General features: G+C 39.3%; 2 protein-coding genes across 3 annotated transcripts in view; both read left to right on the top strand.

Annotated features, from left to right (window-relative positions):
• Positions 1–2,987, top strand: part of PRDX3 (peroxiredoxin 3) — a 21,051-nt gene extending 18,064 nt beyond the window's left edge. Inside the window, exon 8 of the mRNA XM_089510046.1 lies at positions 2,969–2,987. The gene's annotated coding sequence lies outside the window, so the exon portion shown is untranslated. The remainder of the gene's footprint in view (positions 1–2,968) is intronic.
• SFXN4 (sideroflexin 4) overlaps positions 1–17,768 on the top strand; it is an 18,094-nt gene extending 326 nt beyond the window's left edge. Inside the window, exons 1-14 of one of the 2 annotated variants that reach the window (XM_089510042.1) lie at positions 822–854; positions 2,969–3,034; positions 4,381–4,455; positions 5,484–5,510; positions 5,617–5,671; positions 7,025–7,050; positions 7,517–7,570; positions 7,656–7,739; positions 7,841–7,903; positions 11,050–11,140; positions 12,437–12,552; positions 13,821–13,906; positions 14,725–14,842; positions 16,452–17,768. In XM_089510042.1, the coding sequence (XP_089366168.1) occupies positions 837–854; positions 2,969–3,034; positions 4,381–4,455; positions 5,484–5,510; positions 5,617–5,671; positions 7,025–7,050; positions 7,517–7,570; positions 7,656–7,739; positions 7,841–7,903; positions 11,050–11,140; positions 12,437–12,552; positions 13,821–13,906; positions 14,725–14,842; positions 16,452–16,529 (957 nt within the window). In that variant the 5' untranslated portion in view covers positions 822–836 and the 3' untranslated portion in view covers positions 16,530–17,768. Of the gene's footprint in view, positions 1–821; positions 855–2,968; positions 3,035–4,380; positions 4,456–5,483; positions 5,511–5,616; positions 5,672–7,024; positions 7,051–7,516; positions 7,571–7,655; positions 7,740–7,840; positions 7,904–11,049; positions 11,141–12,436; positions 12,553–13,820; positions 13,907–14,724; positions 14,843–16,451 lie in introns of those variants that run through there. The other variant, XM_089510041.1, reaches the window with a different exon arrangement.

Here is a 17,768-nt window from a genome sequence, read left to right as displayed (position 1 = left end):
CATCACTTACGGCGGGTTCCTTTTTTGGTGGAGAATGTTTTAGAAACCCAGCTTCTTTATTCTCTATGGACAAGTATTCTCTTATTACTCTGTATGGGAAGTATTCTGCTATCATTCTCTAAGAGCAAGTATTCTTGTTCTCTATGGGCAAGTATTCTCCTATTATTCTCTATGGACAAGTATTCTCCAACGTTTCACTATAGGCAAGTATTCTGCTATTATGCTCTATGGGCAAGAATTCACTTATTCCCTATGGCCAGTCATTCCCTATTATTCTCTATGGGCATTTATTCTCCTATTATGCTCTATGGGCAACTATTCTCCAATGATTCCTTATGGGCAGGTATTTTCCAATGTTTCTCTATGGGCAGGTATTCTCCTGTTATTCCCTATGGGCAAGTATGGTTTCCCTATGGGCAAGTACTGCCATTTGTTTTAGTATATCCCGTCAGGGAGGCAGGAGCATGGGCTTGCAAAGGGATCCCCGCACCTCCCTCAGCTGGGATGGGTTTGCTTCAGACAATTTAGATCACTGCACTACACTCTTATAGCATTGCTATTCCACTTTAAGTGCTCTGGCTGCCTCCTGTTGCATTCTGGGATTTGCAGTTGAGTGAGGGGCATTTAGAATTCTCAGGCAGAAAATGCACTGAACTACAAACCCCAGAATGCAACAGGAGACAGCTGGAGCAGTAGAAGTGGAATAGCAGCACCATAACAGTATAGCGCGGTCATGTGGAATAATACTTTCTGCACCCCCTTTGGAGGTCTACTCTGCTATATGCATCTATTTTTAAAACATATATATATTTATTTATTTCATTTATTTCATCTGTATGCTGCCTTCCTCCCAGGTGAAAACATTTTTAATCATTTTTTAAAAAAACATTTTTTACAATCTCATTAAAATTTAAATCTGTTCAGCCCCGTTATGTTCATTGGTGGGCAAAGGGATCTTGTGTGATTCCACCTCAACATTAGGAAGATCTTCCAAGAGCTGTTTTACAGTGGGACACACTCCCTCAGAGTGTGGTGGAGTCCCCTTCTTTGGAGGTCTGTAAACAGAGGCTGGATGGCCATCTGTCACGGGTGCCTTGATTGTGTATTCCTGGCATGGCAGAGCATTGGACTGGTTGGCCCTTGTGGTCTCTTCCAGCTGTATGGTTCTATACTCTGTTATTTGCATAAACTGTATTCAGTCCTGTTATATTTAATGACACACAAAGGAATTTTGCAGTACTGCTCTGTTATATTCCTATATTCAGCCCTGTTATGTTCATTGGTATGCAAAGAGATCTTGCATGTCTTCTACTCTGTTATATGCATATACTGTATTCAGTCCTGTTATATTCATTAACATGGAAAGGGATGTTGCAGGTCTATTACTCTGTTATATGCATATACCATATTCCGCCCTCTTATAGTCACAGGTATGCAAAAGTATCTTGCATGTCTACTTTGCTATATGCATATATTCAGCCTTGTTACAGTCATTGGTGTGCAAAGGGATCTTGCAGGTTAACTCTGTTATATACATGTATTCAGCCCTGTTATAGGCCGCATCTGCACTCCAAAAATAATCAAGGCTGACACCACTTTGACTGCCATGGCTCAGTGCTATGGAATTTTGAGTGGTTTGTTGTGATACCAGAGCTCTCTGACAGAGAAGGCTAGATGTTTCACAGAACTACAGTTCCCAGAATTCCATAGCATTGAGCCATGACAGTTAAAGTGGTCTCAAACTAATTTCTGCAGTACGGATGCAGCCTCAGTCATTGGTATGCTAAGGGATTTTGCAGGTCTACTACTCTGTTATATTCATATATTTAGCCCTGATATAGTCATTGCTATGCAAAGGGACCTTGAGGGCCTACTCTGCTATATGCAGCTCTGTTATAGTCACTGGTATGCAAAAGAATCTTGCATGTCTACTACTCATAGTATATTCATACATTCAGCCCTGTTACATTCATTGGTATGCAAAGGGATCTTGCAAGTCTACTCTGTTATATTTCTATATTCTGCTATATTATATTCAATAGTATGCAAAGGGATCTACTATGTTATCTAAATATATTGAGCATTTTGAGACATCAATATACATATACTGCATATTGAGACATCAGTGGGGACATTCTCTATTCACCTGGAGACACTTAACTTTTGAATTGTCTTCTATGGCTGCAGCCACATTGCAAAACAATCCAGTTGAAACCACTTTAATTACTATGGCTCAATGCTATAAAATTCTGGGAATTGTAGTTTGTTGTGGCACCAGAGCTCTGACAGAGAAGACTAAATGTCTCACAAAACTACAAATCTTAGGATTGCATAGCATTGAGCCATGTCTGTTAAAGTTATGTCAAACTACATTATTTGTGTACTGCAGATTAGACTCCAGTGTGCCCCAGAAAAGTCACAAAGGGTAAATCCCACTTGTTGCATGCTACTGAGTGTCTAAGCCTTCTGTGGCAGGAGCTGTCCAGCTGTGAAGCCTCAGGATCAGGCACAGAGAAGGGACCAGTGTCTCTCATCTGTTCTGATTGCAGACTAGGTATATGGCTTAGAACTGGATTTTAATTTTACTTCATTCTTGAAAACAAAACTCTGGTACATACTAAAGCACAGAATTATGGCCTTAGTTCAGTTTCCTGAATTGAAACCGAATTCAGCTAAATTTACCTTGCTTGCTTAACCGAATGCAAGATGCAATCATTTGCTTTATTCCAGTCCCATCAGCAGGACACAAACAAGTATTTCAGAGAAGCTCTATGATTAGGCTTGTCACTGTGGGCCATACTTATGTTGTTTGTCCTGCTTTAGCAACAAGAGGAAGCTCCATAGATTGTGATTTAAACAATGGAAATAAAGAAGGATTTGCTGTACAAATAGAATTAGTACAACTACCTTAGGAATTTTGACAGCTTGAAATTGCTAAATCTTCTAATGGCTGAATCTTTTTTTTTAGACCTTTTCCCAAAGATTTTATCATTGGGCAGACATCTTGAACCCATTACTCTTGTTTGTATCCCAAGTAAGTACTCTATATATACCAACCATATGCACATAGCTAGATACAGATTGAGCACCCTTAACCCAGAAACCAAAATTTTAAAGCCTCCAAAATCTGAAACTTTTGGAGTGCCAAGATGATGCTTCAAGCCTTTTGAACTGGAATATTATGGATTTTGGAACACACAAGTAGCATAGCATGTACAGTACTTTTATTTCTTTCTCTCCCTCTCTTGCTCTCTCTGCTGGACCTGTCTCTCCCCAGCCTCACAAATACATTATAGGTACGTTCTATGCTACTTGTGTATTCCAAAATCCAAAAAAACACCCCATCTCCAAAATACTTCTAGTCCTAAACATTTCAGATAGGAGATACCTAGCCTGTACTTTGATTTGCATATCTGGCTGATGTAAAACTGGAAATCAGAATTCAGGCTATGTATTTATAACCTGCCTTTCCCCCCAAGGTGGTTCACAACACAGATCAAAAGAAATTACATCTGTTATAATAAAAAGCATTTTAAAAAGTAAATAAACGATTCTATTAAAATAGCAGTAATTAAAAGCAATTTAAAATATGGCACTTAGTAAAAGTAAAGCACCCCTCCATTAAAAAAACCAAACCCTTCTGCAACAACCAGTTAATAGCCAAAGACCTATCTAAATAAAAGAAAGTGACTGCATATTAAATGTAGTTAAGGACAAAACTTGGAAGTTAGGTTTGCACATTGATAATGTTAAATATTAGAAACTGGAAAAATTAGTTCCATAGCACAAAAACTGGTGGCAGGGATTGGTTAGCTTGTTAAATTACAGTACAAGTCGGTCCAGAATATAATCATCTCCTGCTGAGTATGACTTAGAGCAAAGGCTAGGAAATTTTGGATGTCCTGATGTTTTGGACTTCATCTTCCTTCAATTTCACCCAGCATGGCCAATGATAAGGTATTATGGGGGTTGATGTCCAAAATATCGGGACAGCCAAAGTTTGCTATTTTCAGATGTAGAATTATGCTTGCTGTATTTGAAGAAGTATACTCCAGAGGGAAAGAAGAGGTATTGCTAAATTACTATTCAGCAAACAGTCTCCTGAAAATTTGAAGCAATTCTGATTGGACCATTGGTTTTGGAAGAATGAGAATTAACTCTTATTTCTGTTTGCTGGTTTCTGTTCTAAATGCTTCCCTGAAACTGCTTTGTGCTTTTCCTGTTTAAAAATAATAATAATGTAGGCCTGGTACAGATTGATCACAAGAATGATTTAAATTTTATATTCACAAAACATACACTTGAAGATTAGCTACTGCAGAAAGACTATGTAAAAAAGTAACTTTATTGTGTTTCTCTTGGTGCTTCTTATGACTGCAGCAAAAAATTGACAATGCCAGAATACTTTTATTGAAGAGAGGAGAAAAGGCTACAGAGTCCTTACAGGACAAAAAGGCAAGTGACATTTACCTCACAGTACTAAGAATTTTTGTATGTTTGTATGCCATGGTGTCGATTATTGTTTATGTATACCAAGATCTTAGTCCCATCGTTTCCAAAATCTGTTTAACTAGGTTGAAACTGAGACAGAGTTCATCTTAAACCTGTCGTTTTGAACCCAGGTCTCCCCATCTAGGTATTTTCCCCCCAGAAGTCCATGCTCAGCACCTGGACATTGGAGGGCAGCCCCAGCGATGAAATGTCAGGAGTAGGGCCAACAATATGACCCCACAGGTTTTTTGTGTGTGAGTTTTTTGGGCTATGAGGCTGTGTTCTAAAGGAATTTATTCCTGACATTTTGTCAGCAGCTGTGGCTGGCATCTTCAGAGAATGCTGGCATGGGGGACAGTGGGGTATATATACTACTGTTGGTTGAGAGGAAGCGAGTCACCATAGATGACAATGTTGTCAAGATACTACAGTGGAAATGACACAGAGCAGTTTGTGTTGATGGGTCTTCCTCAACCTCTAATGCCCCCCTGTACTGAACTACAACTCCCATCATCCCCTAGGGTTGGCGTGTGCTGGTTAGGAAAAGCAGGTTTAGAACATAATTTTGGAAGTTATTTTTTGCATTAATTGAGTAACTCATTACAAGCCCATTACTTGTTGCTTGCCTCACTCTTGTATATTGCTTAATTTGTGGGGTGGGAAATTAAGATTGGTAACAGAATGCTTTTATAAAACAGGAAAAAATTAGTTCCAAAATGTCTAAAAACACCCTTAAAGGAAGCTAATATTACAGTGTTACACAGTACAGATAGAAAAATAATGTTATGTTACATATGATTTGTATCATTGTTATGCCCTTATTAAAAATAGTTTGCTAGAAATAATGACAGTATTTGTGAGTCTCAGTCTTAATGTAGGTCAGACTATTCCAGGTAGTTGTTGATATGCTTGCAAAAATGTTACAGGTACTACAAAATTTAAATTAAGAAAATTCTGAAATATTTCTAAAGCCCTGGTTTCTAATTGTTTAGATAAAAGAAGCTTGGCAACTAAGTCTGGTAAGTTTTTATAAAATATTTAGCAATTGTTTTAGCTTATACTTTTTCCCATCTTGAAGTGCCTTTCTAATTTTGTGGGGCTTTGTTTTTGCGTTTCTTCCTGAAGGCCTCTGTACACTCTGCCAGTGGTGAGACAATTCCTGTTATATTTAGGCCACCAGGTCAGTATTCATATCTACTTTTACTGAAACACTGTAAATAAATACATGCATGGCTTATTGTGCAGATAATAATAATACTGTTCAGCTAGTGAATCATAACATTGGGACTCATGCTGGTTGCTATTTAAAGACTTTTATTAACTGCAGCATATAACTTGTAAGAATTGTTGTGTGATCCATGAATGAGGGTTAAAATATGAAAGTCTCAATCTAAATTTGAATGTTTCTAGTTCTCCTGACTACAGTGGCCAGTTACCATACCTAGTAAACTAGATATGGAGAATGTGAATGAAATGTATCCCAGAGATACAGGAATTTAGTATTTTCTTTTAAATGCTATTGCTGTTTTCTTTTGTGATATAACCTACTTTTTAAAAGCATGTGACATGATTTTTAAAGCCTCACTGGTAATTTTTGAAGTGTTGAAGTTAACAATACTTGGTATACTGCTGTTTGCTTCTTGTGTAAACAAGAAGCTGTTTCAGAGAATGAATTAAGGGCTTTTTTGTATTGTGTATGTACATGAGCACTTAATTTGTAACCTGTCACATAACTGACGCAAATAGTTAACTTAAATGTCTGATGCTGTGAAAAACTTACACTTTTTATCTTGTGCAAGATAATCCATAAATGGAGTTTTTAGAAAGCACTGAGTAATCTTATGAAGAACAGTAATGTACATCTACACAAATAAGCCTTAGCGATCTGTGATTCATGATTCTCTCTCACCATATGATGCCTAGTATTTTGTACTCTCTTGAAACAGCAGTGCTTGAATTTCATAGTTTGTTGTTATGGATAGAAACACTCTGATTAATCAACATCTTTTGCACCATATGATCAAGTCCAATATTTACTTATCACATAAAATGCACCCATCTCCGTGTACTTGGTTCTGTCTGGCTTTGATGCTGCACTGTGTGCTGTTCGGATTCACTCCTGGTGGTTAAATTCCATTTGTGCTCATGAAATACAGAGCCAACATAACTTGAAACCTAGACCCACACAGGCATACCTTTCATGAAGTCTTCCTCTTCAGTTACCTGGCATAACCTTTTGCTTCCTTTTAATGCAAACCACATTACCACAGGTCTTCTCTGAGAACAGTTGTCCTCAGAGCTGTAGCTCCCAATTAGTTTTCTTGCTATGGATCACTGAAAGGGTCACGCTGGCCTTTGAACTGAATTGTACGCTTCAGTTTTATCAGCCTCTGCTTGAGAAACAAGATCAAGATTCACACTTTGTTGGATTTCCTGGTATTCATTGTTTGCTTTTTACTGTTAATCCTTCAAAAACCATTTATTTTATTAAATTCATAAACAAGGTTTTTTCTCTCTTGCTCCCCTTTTAAAGCATTCCTGCCCTTTACTGCTCCACTGGTGAGTAATGATGGAAGTTTCCAGAAGATTTTTGTGTAATTAAGTTGTTTATCATTTCTTGCTATGTTGAAGAACCTAAAATTTCAGTGGATGCCATATTGAAGACTTAGAATCAACTGAAAGAGAAATATAGCAAACTTCCTTATCTAGAAAGTTGTTTTGCCCACCATTTCCATTCCTTACCCACCTTAACAAGTTTATTATATTTGGCTCATGGTTCATAATCACAGGGTAGATCACTGCACAGCAAATGCTCCCTGCTCCCTCTCAGTGAGAAAGAGGATCACTGAGTGAGGGTGTGTGGCCCCAAGACAGCGTTCCATGTAGCCCTTGGGACTCAAAAGGTTGTGCACTCTTGCTTTACGTCATACAGTACAACTATACATAGGAGTATTGCATCCACTGTCTTGAATGGTTGATATTGACATGTGCTTTTCTGTTAATGTCATGAAATTGTTGTTCTCAGGTTATCACAACTTCATTACCACACAGAGGAACTACCCAAGCATTTCTTTGGCAGGTAACAAGAAGCTTTTTTTTAAACACATTAGTATTTTGTTAATTCATGAATTAAGTGTGTGATTGTGCAATTTCACTTTTTTCAGTTCCTTCTCCATACGTACATTGGTGGATTCAGCTTGGCAAATGGGAATTCTGGAACAGAAGCAATCAGGAATGATACAGAAAAGGTGGTAGAATGTGTTGGTTTTTAAAGGACAAGATGGCACAAGTTGTCTGTGCATTGGAGTAGATAAATATGCTTTTCTTTGTTGTATTTTTTTTCTTTTAGGAGTTTCCCTTCAAACAGTCACTTCTTAGCATTGGCGCAATCACATATTCTGCTTGTGTGGGAGTATGTATTTCTAAATTTTTCTTTGAATATATACTTTAATGGTAATATATTTCGCTTTGGCAGTCTAGGGCCTGTTACAGACTGCCAAAATAAAGCTGCTTCGAGTCTCTTTGGAGGTATGCTGTTTAAATGATGCATGCATCCTAAGAGTCCGGAAGTCGCGCCAAAGCCACACTCCATTCCTAAGCACTGGAGTGCAGTTTTGGCGCAGCTTCCGGATTCTTAGGAGGCATGCATCATTTAAACAGCATATCTCCAAAGAGACCCGAAGCAGCTTTATTTTGGCAGTCTGTAACAGGCCTAGGATTGGTGGGACTTATACTCTGACATATCTGGAACCTACCAAGTTAGAAAAGGGTATCAGTGGAATGGAGAAGGAAGCAGTGAACTTCTGGTAACATGTAAGAGGGCCTCTGTCATGTACTGGCTCACTTCAATTCAGAGAAACATGCTTCAGTAAAACAGAAAGCTTTATTCAAGAAACTAAAGATGTTCACAGCATGGCATTATTGTCAGGTATGAAGACACACCCAACTAAAGGTGGTGGCAGGTTTGGGTGTGCAACGGCGGTACCCTGGTGAGATCAAACTCTTTACCCAAAAAAGGCTCTGAAGCTGAATGTAAAGTTCAAAAGGGGGGAAATTTAATTTAAAGGACAAAAATAAAGAGTTTTCTCCTCCCCAGCACTAAATAAAAGATACTTTACAGTTTCACCAATCTTCCGGATGTCATCTTTCTGGGTCTGATGTTAGCTTGCTCTCCTCTCTCAATGGAGCTGGTGCAGGGTCTTTCAGCTCCTGAATTCTTTATTCACTTGTTGTTGGTAACTAATTTGGCTGAGCTGGTAACTAAATCGGCTAACTTGGTAACTAAAATGGCTAAATTGGTAACTAAAATGGCTAAAGTGTAAGAAATGCCCTTTCCGGCTGTCTGGGCCTGTTTGCCACCAAAAGACAGCCCTCTGCCTGCTCACAGCAAAGACTGCTCCAAACTAAAGGCTTCCAGCTACAACAGAGCATGCTGGGAAAGGGCAAACCAAACCTAGAAATAATGCAGGGGAATCCTACAACTCCTCCCACAACTAATACAAAGAACTTTTCTACACTAAACATACTATGGCCTGAACCAATGTGAAAGAAAATGCAGGGGGAAATTCAATCAGTCCTGGCAGGACATCACATCAGGGTTGAGGCACTTTCGATTACAGTGTATATTCAAAGCCATTAGCAATTCAGGCTGTTGTCATACATTCACCCATTCATCTTTAAATCAAAACATTCTGGTTCCAGAGCATCCTTTCTTCTCCATGGCAAGTTTCCCCATCAAATTGACTTTCATAGTTCAAAGCGCATGCTTCGATCTGTCACATCTTCTCATCTGCCAGCTTTAAGAAAGATAAACATGCTTTCCACCCAGCACCACCACTTGTGTAGCATAATCCATCATCTAGTATTACAAGCAAAGCGTATCCATAATAGTTTTTTGTGGGGTTTTGGGGCTATGTAGTCAGCAACCATGGCAGGACACATGACCCTGACAGCTTTTGAGCTTTGGTATTGAGTGAGGCCTTCAATATTCTCTCCTTTTTCTTCTGTGCTGTATTACTTTCTCTTGACTCAGTAGCCCAGAAGCAGAATTGGTGGGCTGGGGTAGGAAGGCTGCATTATGGGGTAACATTTTTGCTGCCAGTGATCAGATTCCTTCATGGATAACATGTAGAGTTCCATATGCCAATAGTGTGTGGAGCTGGAGAAGAAGTCAAAAGTAGGAAAGGACACCCTTTTAGCCACCTTTCTTCCTCTCTCACCTACATGCACTCTCTCTTTTCATGCTTACCACCTAGAAGGAAGTATTTACTCTTGCATAGACCTGATCCATTTCCACAGGGCTTTTGAAATTAGACCAAAGGCTTCATGTTGCCCATCCTGATACACACAACACTATATTCTAGAGTGACAGTATTTCAGGCTTTGCAATTCAGTGTCAAAAATGTTGATATTCAACCTCTTTTGAAGTTGTGAAATACTGATGTACAGATACATTAGAAGGGAACTTTATAAGCTGTCTGTAAGAATGGGTGAAAGGAACTTTTTGTCATGTGTTTTCAATTCCATTTTGATGGCTGTAGAATTGTAAACAAACATAAGTCACTGTGGCTTAGATCCAGAACTAAATTAAGGATACACGAGGAGTGCAATTATATTCACCAAGGCTGCATCCATACTGAAGAAATAATCCAGTCTGACATTAACTATCATGACTCAGTGCTGTAGAAGTCTGGGAACTGTAGTTTTGTGAGACATTTAGCCTTCTCTATCAGTGAGCTCTGGTGCCACAACAAACTACAATTCCCAGAAATCCATAGCACTAAGCCATGACAGTTAAAGTGGTGTCAAATTGGATTATTTTTGCAGTGTGGATGCAGCCAAACTCTGCATGTCACTGTGGTGTGCCAGTTCCACACCTGCTTTTTCTGTTCTCAGTGGGAATGTCTGAAGAGGTTTTAACGTGTGTTTACCCAAACACATTTAGGATCTTTCTTCAGACCTTCCAGCTCAATGTACTGTGCGCCCGCATTATATGTGGGCGCGTTTTACGCGGATTCCAGCATATGCTGGAATCCGCGATGGAAGTGATGGAGGCGCGTGCTGGAAGGAAACAATGGTGCATACTCCCGTGGCATGCGCCCCGCACGCCACTGCCGCGCCTCCACGGGCATGAGCCCCATTCATTTGAATGGGACTTGAGCATCCGCATTTTTTCCTTTACGTGGGGGGATCTGGAACGGATCCCCCGCATAAGGGAATGGCGGACTGCATGAAGTTTGGGGATGAAGTTGGCATATAGGGGGTGTTGGGGATGAGTCTGTCATGTGCAGATCCACTCTGTCTCCACAGGTACAGATTTTCTATGTTTTTGGACTTCACCGAAATTAGTGAGATGCGTTTCTTGCATTAACTGTCCATTTCATTTTCAGTGGCACCATAGTTAGTTACCTTAAAGTGTGAACCCAACTTGTTGAGTTCTGGTTCTTAAATTTGTTTGTCATGTTCTTGCTTTCATTTTGTTTTGTGGTGCCCTTTTTTATGAGTGGTTTGGAAAACTGTACACATGTTGATGCATTTAACAGAACCTGTTCTTTCTAGACTCTTCCTCAGTACTTAATGATCCACTATAAACCACAGAATCCTTCTGTGCAGCTTCTCTTCAGGAGTGTGATACCAGGTCCGCTTACAGGTGGGTAAATGAGAAGCACAAAAAAGTTGGACATTTGTTCTTTAGACTCTTTTATGTTAAGGACTAGGAACTGCTAGTGGTTTGCCTCAGTTATGCTTGCTTAATTCAACTCAGGATAATAGCACCTTAGGATATAAAGTTTTAGCCTCTTTTTCCTCTGTACATGTTAGGCTTCTGTCAAAATAGCAATAAAGCATTATGCCAAAATTTAGCAATGTGTTCCAGAATTCTTCCTTGAAAACTTTGTCATTTAAAAAAATAATAATCAAGAATGTGGCCTTTATACCATAAAGCACATTTTCAACAGCAAAAGGTTCCCATGCAAATCTGTGGATGTACAGCATTGGACTCTGTGCCAATGTGCTAAGATCGATCATGAAGCTTGATGGCTGATAAGACCTTTTCCATGCCTCCAGTTACCTGTTGCAAATATAACTGTATCAATTCCCTTAACTTTTTCGGAGATCAGGAGTCCTTTCTGGGCTCCTTCCTCTTACCTTTCACATAGAAATGCCTCCTTTCCTTACATATTTACATATAGTATTTTGGGTAATTGTTCACCCCCCTCTTAGTGTATTAACCAAGATGTTGGAGTGTTTTTGTTTTTGCTTATTCTGCAGTATTGGAACTCGGCACCAGTAGCTAAAATTGTGACCATCAGAAGTGATGGCCAAGACCCTGCATTTCAGTCACAGAATCCAATGCTCTACAGCTCTGCACTTCATCCCCCTTCTCTACAAAGCCCTGGATGCCAGTGCTACAACTATTAAATGGCCTGGGGAGGGAAAGCGGGGAGGGGGGGAGCAACCAAATACCAGGGACTGTGTCTGTTTATTGTTGCTTCTTGCAAAAGAGAGGGAAAGGAACTTCCCTCTAGCAAATTGTAACAGGGAGGGAACATAGTACCTGCTTCTTCATTGCCTTGCTTCACTTCCCTGACCACTTAATGTTTGAAACAGCAGCCCTCTGGGCTTACCAGCTGATGGGGGCTGTTTGGGGTAGAATGCAAGGGCTTAGTCAGTAGCCCCTTGTGCCTCACCTAGAACAAGACATACACACACATCTGACTTTGAGTTGCGTGCATGCGTGTCATTAACAGGGATCTGGCAGTGTTTATAATAATAATAATAAAACTTTTATTTGTATCCCACTTTTCTGTGACGAGACAATCAAAGCAGCTCACAACACATGAAAATCCACATTTATTAAATATGAGCATAGAGAAAAAAATATATATATGAAAAGGTCTCTTATTACACAAGTACTGCTTTCCTGAATTCTTTTTCCTTTTTACAGCCCTCCTGTGTGCATTTAATCTGACTGTAATCAGGGCCACTGAGTTTGAGAATGGAATTAAGGTAATGGATCACAAGGGCAGAGTCATTGGAGTGTCTCAGAGGGCAGGAGAAAAGGTAAGTGGAGCAATTAATCTTCTACTAGGATGCTTCTCCCACTGCAATAATCTAACTCGTGTTGTCTATACTAGATGACATTATCAACCACCCAACCAACCAACTACTTTTTGCTTCGTTTCAGTCACTTGTTGGGCTGCAACAGTGGTTCTCAATCTTTGGTCCTCTAGATATTTGAGACTCCAACTCCCAGAATTCCTGAACAATGAGCATACTGACTAGAATTTCTGGGAATTGAAGTCCAAAACATCTGGAGGCCCAAAGGTTGAGAACCACTGGGCAAGAAGGACAGTCTTAGTCTGCCAGGAAGAGAGTCCAGAACTCTCCTCCTTAATGTCTTATCAACTGCTTTTTATGACTTTGGTGTCAAGTGTGTAGTCTTTCCATACTTCTTTGGGACTCCTTCTCATTCTTTTCACCCACTGCCTTTTGCAACTGACTTCCCATTTTTTTTCCTGATTTTTCATTCATTTGCCCTGGCTGGCCAACTTCCTTTTAAAAAGGAATGTATGATCAATGAGAAGAAAATCCCCCCTTCCCATATTGTGAAATGTCTACAATTTCATAGTATAGTCATGGAGGCCTTAGTTGCTTTCTCCATGTTTGATCATGTGGCTGATTTGCTAATGAGTCACACCTTGGGAATTACTTATGAGTTTTTGGTACTGTTCCATAATGTGATCATCCCATTTGCCCCAGGCTGGTGTTCTTTTACACCACATGTTTCCAGCAGGAACTGACCATGGGATGGTGGTGCTCACTCAAAATATTATTGGAGACATGCCACTGTTCGTTAGGATGGAGCCCCCTCTACATGTAAACATTCATGAAATATCACCCATATAATGAAAACACAGTGTGGACCTTTATTCTGCTTATAAATCAAAAGTTACTTTTTTGGATTTCCAGACTCTGGTAGTTGTAATCCAAAAAACAAACAAAAAACAAACAACTTTTCAAGCTCTGATTCTGCTGCCTCTTTCTTGGCAAAAACACCCAGGGCTATCTTAAATATGAATGTAGGGCAACAAATACATCCAGCTATAATAGATATGAGAAAGTTTTGATATAGAGTTTCACTTAGTAACCTATGTGGGGCTTTTTTTTGTCTTCTTGTAATACAGCTGTAACCGAAACTTTTGTTTGGCTAATGCCTGAAAATCCAGGACTGGCGAGACTTGTTAGAAGTGCAGTAGTCAGAGTTTATTCTGGTGTTAACCTTCCTTTATATCTGTGCATGTGTTCTCTATTTCTCACTAATCCCCTAGGCTGTGAAAGAAACAGCTATATCCAGAGCAGTGCTGTTTGGTACAGCGATATGTATTCCAGACTTGGTTCTGCACTTTCTAAAACGGTAAGACATCTTCAGCATAGGTTTCTGAACAAAATAAATACCCAGAAAGAAATGAGAAGGGACCATTCATAGACTTTCATCACACATTTTCTTTTTCTGATAGCAATTTAAGGCACAAACTAGTATCCTCGTTCTTGCTGCTGAAGAGGTGGTGTGCAGTGATTGTCTTACTTCTGGCTTTCAAGAGAGCTTTTATTAACTACTGTGTAATGCTTACTATGATCAGAGAAGGTGACTTCATTTTAGGTGTAGAGGCAGACTTACCCCCTTTTCAAAGTCTCTGCATATTTATTTCTGCAAATCACTGAGTTTTTTGGGGACATGGAATGTTATTATTTGAGCAGCACTGCAACTTAAACTGGCTGTATAGATTCAGAGACATTCAGGTGTAGTGGTTTGTGGTTTGAATGTTGGACTATGACTCTAGAGACCAGGATTCAAATCCTCACGCAGCCTTGGAAAAACCCACCTGGGGAAGTCACATTCTCTCATCCACTGACCAAACCCTGCAAAGAAAACTTCATAATAGCTTTGCCCTAGGGTTGCCATAAATTGGAAATGACTTGAAAGCACACAACAACAATAGATTCAGAAGTCCAGGGGAAAATTCTGAATTTGTAGACCACTTGCTGCTTTGACCAAAATGTGTGGAGGGATCACGCAACCATTTCTACAGTGTTGAGCCTGTGGTAGCAGCTCACAGAACTCTTCCTATATGCTGTCTAGTTTTTCCTCAGACCTTTATTAGCATGGGGGTGCTGTGGTTGCGTATCATTTTTCCCATATTGTATTCTAATTTACTCTTTCAATCCTTTCAGTACAAACATTTTGCTTCGAAATCCATATGTTTGGACTCCATTGAGATCTATTGTGATGATTTCAGCTTTTGGAGCAATGATACCTGTTTCTTTTAGTTTGATGCCACAAGTGGGCAAGGTAATTCTCATGATTCTGTTTTCTTCTTTTATTATCTGCTGACTTTTAAAATGCAAAACCCATAACAACCCAGAAAGATTAAAATGTACCTGAGTTGGGTTTTTAAGTGCAAGAAATGCATGTGCCTACTTAAGAGTTTGTCTGGTAACAGCTTCCAGTTTCAAATGATTTTTCTCAGAAATAGCCAGAAGAAAACCTGGGTGTGCTGTGATCATGCCAGAGAGATAATGATTTCTAGTCTTGGTCATTAGGTTTAGATTTGGCATAAGAAATACTGCCAGTAACAGAGGCAAAAACAATACATGACACTCAAATGAAGTAGTTGCTTACTTGTATCTGTGTTTCTTTCAGTTGTCATCTATGATATCACACATATGGAATCATTGGCACCTGTGCAGTGCTTTGTTTAGAACAGAGCTGAGTCAGCAAGACTTTTCCTAACAATGCACTGCACAGGTACCAGTGACCTCTTATTGTTACTGTTGTTATCATCATCACCATCACCACCACCCCATCTTTTACCCAGTCTGGAACTCAGGGCAGCTTATGGAGGTTAAAATGGACACAGCTCTAAAATTCATATCATAACCAAAATTAAAAATATAATTTAAAAATAAAATGAAAAGCAGTGAAAAACATGCCATTAAAAAGAAAACAACAAAAACATTACCAAAAAAAATTGCAGAATTCATGATCATAAGGTCATGAGGAAGAATATGCAGTTACAGTATTGGGGATGAGATCTTGCATAGGGAGATGACATAAATTTCCACTGAGACAGAACTATGCTCTGTTTCACCTTCACTCTCTCAAAACTCAGCTACTCTCCTCCCAGCATGGCTATTTAGCAGGTGGTGGAGGGTGGGGTTGCAAAGAAGGAGCATCCAGTGATGTCTTTATACCCAGATGCACATACAGCCCAGGGGTCCTTTATAGGTCCCAGAGGGACATAGCTGAATGCTCCAGACAAGCAACAAGTGGGTAGGATGGGTCTCATTGCATGTGAGAGGTGTGGAATTTCTCCCCCATGCAACATCCAAAAAGGATATGTCATAATTATGCTGGTGTATTTCTCTAATAGGATGCCAGTCCAAGTTTCACCTCTCATAACAGATGTGGGTGTCATGTGACTCTCCAGAAGTTGTTGATTTTAACTCCCACCAGCCTTAGTCAATGTAATGAATAATTATGGGAACTGCAGTTGAACAGCTCTGGAGGACTACAGAGTTGCTCTCTTGTCTTACAAGGACTAGGCATTTGCTAGCATCTCTTGTAGAGACTGTAGTTACTAGCTGCAAAATCATCAACATGATTTTGCATATTATTAAATTAAATTAATTTCCTAGACATTTATATGGATTTTGAATGGATTTGATATGTATTTGAAGGATAAGACTGTAGTTTTTGGTCCTCTCTCCTTTACTGATATTAGAGATATTAGTTGGTGATCCCGACCTGCTTCCAGCATCCTTACAACCAGTGCTTCTTTTGGTGTGGTGGTGGTGATCATACCTTTACAGATGATTTATTTTCAAATCCTGGGTACAGAGCTGAACTCAAAACAAGAATGTTTTGAAAATTTAAGAATGTTGTATCTTTTGTGTTTCAGATAACAAGAAGTGAACTTGAGCCTGAAATAATTTCTACCACTGAAGAAACAGAATTCTTTTACAACAGGGGAGTGTAATGATTTGGGAACACTTAATCTATTACGGACAGTATTCCTCGTACAAAGAAGTATGCATATTCAGATGTACTAGTAACATCTAATCAAGTCATTCTTTACATTTCTCTGTATTTGGATGCAAAGCTGCATGTAAATTACAGCTAAATCATGTTGGATTTCCATTCTATCATGGTTGCCTTTCAAAAAAGAAAGATTTAATTTTGTGACCCACTATTTCTAACAATTAAAAGCCCATAAAGAAAGAAAATTTAAGTTTCTTGCCCCCTTCCCTATTGATGCTTTTAATGCTTGAAATGGCATAACTTCAGAAGGGGGTGTTTTGTGATAACTTCCAAAGAAACTGAAGCTGCTGCATTGGTTTAAATGATTCCTAATTCATCTTCAGAAAAGTTATTTAACTCATACTATGGCTTACTCAATGGATAGGACAAAGTGTTGTTCTTTGTTACAGGCCTTCCTTCAGCTGGCAGTTGCCACTCGCATGGCCCCTAACTTAATTTTATTTTTCCTCAACTGCTCCCGTGTTGCTGCTTTAGAAAAGGGGAAACCAAGCCACAGTACTCCTTCGATAGAAAAAAGAAGCTAAAATGGCACCTGCTAAATTGATGTGATCATGAGAAAGTCTGGTATACAGAAACAGGCCAGACTTTCCAATGACAAATACCATTTAAATCACCGGCCACAGAAGCAGTATTCATGTATGCACAACTGGGCAAATATGTCTTTTGAAAACTACTGCTGAGCTCTGTTTCAAAATTGTAAGCTTCCTCCAGATCTTTAGTTTTTAGGGGAGTTATGGGAGATTATGTGGAGCTTTCTCCTTGCCAAATATGCCTTTCATCCTCTTGTGTTGCTTAAATCTCCTGCAGGTAGTTACATCGTTCGTATTAGCCAAGACTGGATATCAAAGCTACCAATTGATACATTTTGACTGTGTCTGTTCAATAAGAAAATGCAGAACAATTCTGTATGTATCTACTTGGTAAAAGAGCTCCTGGACTTCAGGGGCTCTACAGCATGGCTTTGTGAATCAGCATGAAGAAAATGTCATGGAATTTAATATTCTCTCCATGGGGTAATGCTATGAAACCTTATTTATCACAGTGTTGAAATGCAGACTGGTAACACAGGTTGCTGATGAGTATTGAAGACAGCCTTTTGGTAGTGGTGTATAACAACTGTTTGACTCTGGTCTCTTCTAACTGAAGCTGTTAGTCAGAGGTGGATTAAGTGTACCCC

Source organism: Sceloporus occidentalis, unplaced genomic scaffold, assembly GCF_023333645.1.
Source record: "Sceloporus occidentalis isolate IW3139 unplaced genomic scaffold, rSceOcc1.0.p SCAF_2, whole genome shotgun sequence".
NCBI lineage: Eukaryota > Metazoa > Chordata > Lepidosauria > Squamata > Phrynosomatidae > Sceloporus > Sceloporus occidentalis.
The sequence above is the reverse complement of the archived record's forward strand: the minus strand, read 5'-3'. Positions and strand labels throughout refer to the sequence as shown.